At 46.6% G+C, this 6941-nt stretch overlaps 1 protein-coding gene across 1 annotated transcript in view; it reads right to left on the bottom strand.

Moving 5' to 3' along the window:
- LOC106568552 (methyl-CpG-binding domain protein 2) overlaps positions 1-6941 on the bottom strand; it is a 118724-nt gene that overhangs the window by 80052 nt on the left and 31731 nt on the right. The window contains exon 2 of the mRNA XM_045692658.1: positions 3980-4142. Coding sequence (XP_045548614.1) covers positions 3980-4142 — 163 coding nt within the window. The remainder of the gene's footprint in view (positions 1-3979; positions 4143-6941) is intronic.

Raw genomic sequence — 6941 nt, 5'->3', positions numbered from 1 at the left:
GTGACTGACTGTACGGTGGATGGAGTCCTAGATGTGTACTGACTGACAGTACGGTGGATGGGGTCCTAGATGTGTAGTGACTGACTGTACGGTGGATGGGGTCCTAGATGTGTACTGACTGACCGTACGGTGGATGGGATCCTAGATGTGTACTGACTGACTGTACGGTGGATGGGGTCCTAGATGTGTAGTGACTGACTGTACGGTGGATGGGGTCCTAGATGTGTACTGACTGACTGTACGGTGGATGGGGTCCTAGATGTGTACTGACTGACTGTACGGTGGATGGGGTCCTAGATGTGTAGTGACTGACTGTACAGTGGATGGGGTCCTAGATGTGTACTGACTGACTGTACGGTGGATGGGGTCCTAGATGTGTAGTGACTGACTGTACGGTGGATGGGGTCCTAGATGTGTACTGACTGACTGACTGTACGGTGGATGGGGTCCTAGATGTGTACTGACTGACTGACTGTACGGTGGATGGGGTCCTAGATGTGTAGTGACTGACTGTACGGTGGATGGGGTCCTAGATGTGTAGTGACTGACTGTACGGTGAGAGGAGAGCCACCAGTAGATCCTCTGTCTGTATGACCTCTGACATACAAATAACCTAGCCAATAACATAGAAACATAATTACTAGAATGGATTCCCATCGATTCTCTTTCTATGCACTACAGAACCAGCACACACATCCCTGGGTCGATCCTCTGTTCAGTTCGCTGCAGCTTGCGACTGGAACGAGCTGCAACAAACACTCAAACTGGACAGTTTTATCTCAATCTCTTCATTCAAAGACTCGATCATGGACACTCTTACTGACAGTTGTGGCTGATTTGACTCCACCTTCTTGCCCTTTGTGCTGTTGTCTGTGCCCAATAATGTTTGTACTATGTTTTGTGCTGCTACCATGTTGTGTTTCTACCACGTTGTTGTCATGTTGTGTTTCTACCACGTTGTTGTCATGTTGTGTTTCTACCACGTTGTTGTCATGTGTTGCTACCACGTTGTTGTCATGTTGTGTTGCTGCCACGTTGTTGTCATGTTGTGCTAACACAGGGCTGAGACTAGACTGATCCACTGCTAACACAGGGCTGAGACTAGACTGATCCACTGCTAACACAGGGCTGAGACTAGACTAATCCACTGCTAACACAGGGCTGAGACTAGACTGATCCACCGCTAACACAGGGCTGAGACTAGACTGATCCACTGCTAACACAGGGCTGAGACTAGACTGATCCACTGCTAACACAGGGCTGAGACTAGACTGATCCACCGCTAACACAGGGCTGAGACTAGACTGATCCACCGCTAACACAGTGATGAGACTAGACTGATCCACTGCTAACACAGGGCTGAGACTAGACTGATCCACCGCTAACACAGGGCTGAGACTAGACTGATCCACTGCTAACACAGGGCTGAGACTAGACTGATCCACCGCTAACACAGGGCTGAGACTAGACTGATCCACAGCTAACACAGGGCTGAGACTAGACTGATCAACCGCTAACACAGGGCTGAGACTAGACTGATCCACCGCTAACACAGGGCTGAGACTAGACTGATCAACTGCTAACACAGGGCTGAGACTAGACTGATCTACTGCTAACACAGGGCTGAGACTAGACTGATCCACTGCTAACACAGGGCTGAGACTAGACTGATCCACTGCTAACACAGGGCTGAGACTAGACTGATCTACCGCTAACACAGGGCTGAGACTAGACTGATCCACCGCTAACACAGTGATGAGACTAGACTGATCCACTGCTAACACAGGGCTGAGACTAGACTGATCCACTGCTAACACAGGGCTGAGACTAGACTGATCCACTGCTAACACAGGGCTGAGACTAGACTGATCCACTGCTAACACAGGGCTGAGACTAGACTGATCCACAGCTAACACAGGGCTGAGACTAGACTGATCAACCGCTAACACAGGGCTGAGACTAGACTGATCCACCGCTAACACAGGGCTGAGACTAGATTGATCAACCGCTAACACAGGGCTGAGACTAGACTGATCCACCGCTAACACAGGGCTGAGACTAGACTGATCCACCGCTAACACAGGGTTGAGACTAGACTGATCCACCGCTAACACAGGGCTGAGACTAGACTGATCCACCGCTAACACAGGGCTGAGACTAGACTGATCCACCGCTAACACAGGGCTGAGACTAGACTGATCCACCGCTAACACAGGGCTGAGACTAGACTGATCCACCGCTAACACAGGGCTGAGACTAGACTGATCCACCGCTAACACAGGGCTGAGACTAGACTGATCCACTGCTAACACAGGGCTGAGACTAGACTGATCCACTGCTAACACAGGGCTGAGACTAGACTGATCCACTGCTAACACAGGGCTGAGACTAGACTGATCCACAGCTAACACAGGGCTGAGACTAGACTGATCCACTGCTAACACAGGGCTGAGACTAGACTGATCCACTGCTAACACAGGGCTGAGACTAGACTGATCCACTGCTAACACAGGGCTGAGACTAGACTGATCCACTGCTAACACAGGGATGAGACTAGACTGATCCACTGCTAACACAGGGCTGAGACTAGACTGATCCACTGCTAACACAGGGCTGAGACTAGACTGATCCACTGCTAACACAGGGCTGAGACTAGACTGATCCACAGCTAACACAGGGCTGAGACTAGACTGATCCACTGCTAACACAGGGCTGAGACTAGACTGATCCACTGCTAACACAGGGCTGAGACTAGACTGATCCACAGCTAACACAGGGCTGAGACTAGACTGATCCACAGCTAACACAGGGCTGAGACTAGACTGATCCACTGCTAACACAGGGCTGAGACTAGACTGATCCACTGCTAACACAGGGCTGAGACTAGACTGATCCACAGCTAACACAGGGCTGAGACTAGACTGATCCACTGCTAACACAGGGCTGAGACTAGACTGATCCACTGCTAACACAGGGCTGAGACTAGACTGATCCACTGCTAACACAGGGCTGAGACTAGACTGATCCACTGCTAACACAGGGCTGAGACTAGACTGATCCACTGCTAACACAGGGCTGAGACTAGACTGATCCACTGCTAACACAGGGCTGAGACTAGACTGATCCACAGCTAACACAGGGCTGAGACTAGACTGATCCACTGCTAACACAGGGCTGAGACTAGACTGATCCACTGCTAACACAGGGCTGAGACTAGACTGATCCACTGCTAACACAGGGCTGAGACTAGACTGATCCACCGCTAACACAGGGCTGAGACTAGACTGATCCACAGCTAACACAGGGCTGAGACTAGACTGATCCACAGCTAACACAGGGCTGAGACTAGTAAGGAACTTAGAATAATCTTCTGAAAAAGAGACCTTGGTCTCATTATGACTTCCTGCTAAAAATAGACTAAATAAATACAATTGTCCATTGGTAGAATGTAGTGAACAGCAGGACCCTGGTGTGTGTACTGGAAACACTTATCTTCCTCACTAGCTTTAAGCACCAGCTGTCAGAGCAGCTCACAGATCACTGCACCTGTACACAGCCCATCTATAATTTAGCCCAAACAACTACCTCTTCCCCTACTGTATTCATTTATTTTATTTTGCTCCTTTGCACACCATTATCTCTATTTCTACTTTGCACTTTCTTCTACTACAAATCTACCATTCCAGTGTTTTACTTGCTATATTGTATTTACTTTGCCACCATGGACTTTTGTTTTGCCTTTACCTCCCTTATCTCACCTCATTTGCTCACATTGTATATAGACTTATTTTTCTACTGTATTATTAACTGTATGTTTTGTTTATTCCATGTGTAACTCTTGTGTCGTTGTATGTGTCGAACTGCTTTGCTTTATCTTGGCCAGGTCGCAGTTGCAAATGAGAACTTGTTCTCAACTAGCCTACCTGGTTAAATAAAGGTGAAATAAATAAATAAAAGTGTAGCCTAGGCTAACCTGTACCTTGTTGATAATGAGGTTCTCATTACGTAGCCTCTGTTTGTTCTTCTGCAGCTTGCTGGGCATCATCATTTTGCCCGTTCGGAAGTCGAAACATCCCAGGTCTATCGTGTTGCCTAGGTAACGGGACAGCTGGGGTTTGCTCCGGAACTTCTTCCCTTTGGGACTGAGGGGGGAGAGGAAAGACAAACAACAATAACAACAGCATTAGATCACAAATAACAACAGATCACAAACAACAACAGCAGTAGATCACAGACAACAACAGCAAACCCAGCATGGCATCACAACCCAGCAACATAACCCTGGTCAAACCCAGCATGGCATCACAACCCAGCAAGATAACCCTGGTCAAACCCAGCATGGCATCACAACCCAGCAACATAACCCTGGTCAAACCCAGCATGGCATCACAACCCAGCAACATAACCCTGGTCAAACCCAGCATGGCATCACAACCCAGCAACATAACCCTGGTCAAACCCAGCATGGCATCACAACCCAGCAACATAACCCTGGTCAAACCCAGCATGGCATCACAACCCAGCAACATAACCCTGGTCAAACCCAGCATGGCATCACAACCCAGCAACATAACCCTGGTCAAACCCAGCATGGCATCACAACCCAGCAACATAACCCTGGTCAAACCCAGCATGGCATCACAACCCAGCAACATACAGTGCATTTGGAAAGTATTCAGACCTCTACACTTTCAACATTTTGTTACTTTACAGTCTTATTATAAATTCAATTAAATAAATGTTTTTCCTCATCACTCTACACATAATACCCCATAATGACATCACAATACCCCATAATGACATCACAATACCCGATAACGACATCACACTACGACGTCACAATACCCCATAATGACATCACAATACCCCATGATGTTTTCTTAATGTAAAAATTCAAATACATGCAAGAAGGCACCAATAGGATCTCGCTAGCTCGTGCTTACCTCTGCCCCTCTCCTGGTTCTGCCCACTATAACTAACTTGTTCACATTGGAAATGCAGCTGAGACATTCACAGTCTAATAACAACACCAATGAAGAAGACATTCACAGTCTAATAACAACACCAATGAAGAAGACATTCACAGTCTAATAACAACACCAATGAAGAAGACATTCACAGTCTAATAACAACACCAATGAAGAAGACATTCACAGTCTAATAACAACACCAATGAAGAAGACATTCACAGTCTAATAACAACACCAATGAAGAAGACATTCACAGTCTAATAACAACACCAATGAAGAAGACATTCACAGTCTAATAACAACACCAATGAAGAAGACATTCACAGTCTAATAACAACACCAATGAAGAAGACATTCACAGTCTAATAACAACACCAATGAAGAAGACATTCACAGTCTAATAACAACACCAATGAAGAAGACATTCACAGTCTAATCGTCTATCTTTGGGTTAGTTATAACAATCTTTGGAACAGCATTCTCACGTAGGTGTTCCTCTTATCCAAGTGGGAGAGGGCAGTGTGGAGCGCAATAGAGATTGCATCATCTGTGGATCTGTTGGGGCGGTATGCGAATTGGAGTGAGTCCAGGGTATCTGGGATGTTGGTGTTGATGTGTGTCATGACCAGCCTCGCAAAGCATTTCATGGCTACGGGGCGATAGTCATTTATTTTTACCTTTATTTAACTAGGCAAGTCAGTTAAGAACAAATTCTTATTTACAATGACGGCCCACACTGTCCAAACCCGGATAACGCTGGCCCAATTGTGCGCCGCCCTATGGGACTCCCAATCACGGCCGGTTGTGATACCGCCTGGATTCGAACCAGGGTGTCTGTAGTGACGCCTCTAGTACTGAGATGCAGTGCCTTAGACCACTGCGTGCTGTCTAGACGGGCTACCTTGGTGTTCTTGGGCACAGGGACTATGGTGGTCTGCTTGAAACATGTAGGTATTACAGACTTGGTCAGGGAGTGGTTGAAAATGTCAGTGAAGACATTAGCCAGCTGGTCAGCACATGCTCTGAGTATGTGTCCTGGTAATGCGCCTGGTCCAGCGGCCTTGTGAATGTTAACCTGTTTAAAGGTCTTACTCACCTCAGCTACAGAGAGCGAGATCACACAGTCGAACGGAACAGCTGGTGCTCTCATGCATGGTTCAGAGTTGCTTGCCTCGAAAGCAAGCATAGAAGGTATTTAGCTCACCTGGTAGGCGCCCAGTAGTAGCGTCCAGATTAGGCGTCACTACATACACCCTGGTTCAAATCCAGGCTGTATCACAACCTGCCGTGATTGGGCGGTGCTCAATTAGCCCAGCGTCGTACGAATAAGTGCTGCGCTTATAGCACCCTATATTTTAACGCACGTTAAACATTTATGTTTGTTAATATGTATTATCATATGCAGCCTATAACAATGTTGAAATAGATTTGTTTAATTTGGTTTTGTATTCAGTTAGCACAGTATGTATTCATTGATATGACCTCATTTTAGAAGTGATTTTCTCTACCCTGACAATTCCATCAGACATGGTTTTCACCCACAGCGTTTAAAAATCGCAATTCATAATCGCAACATCTGGGGGAAAAAAATAGCAATTACATATTTTGTCCAAATTGTGCCGCCCTACCATAACCTACAGTATTTCCTCTTTCGACCTAGGCCTACAATACAGTCCTTTTAAACAGCTGGCTCACACAGGAGACAACACCCAGAACCAAAAGGCAGACAGTGACTAGAATCTGAAATTACATTTTCTGTTAGTGTTCTGACTATTGTACAGACGGATGTTTTGGTCCGTTCCTCATCACTGTGTGTCCAAAGCTTAAAACCTTAACGTTGTGGTACTCAGACCATCACTTATGCCAGGCATACACTACCAGTGGCGACCCGTTATTCAGGGAAGGTTGGGCAGAACCTGTTTTGCATGTTAATTTGGCATTAATACATGTCACATATCAGTTTGCAAACAA

This window comes from Salmo salar, chromosome ssa13, assembly GCF_905237065.1.
Source record: "Salmo salar chromosome ssa13, Ssal_v3.1, whole genome shotgun sequence".
Lineage (NCBI taxonomy): Eukaryota > Metazoa > Chordata > Actinopteri > Salmoniformes > Salmonidae > Salmo > Salmo salar.
Note: the sequence above shows the minus strand (reverse complement) of the source record. Positions and strands in the feature narration are given on the sequence as shown.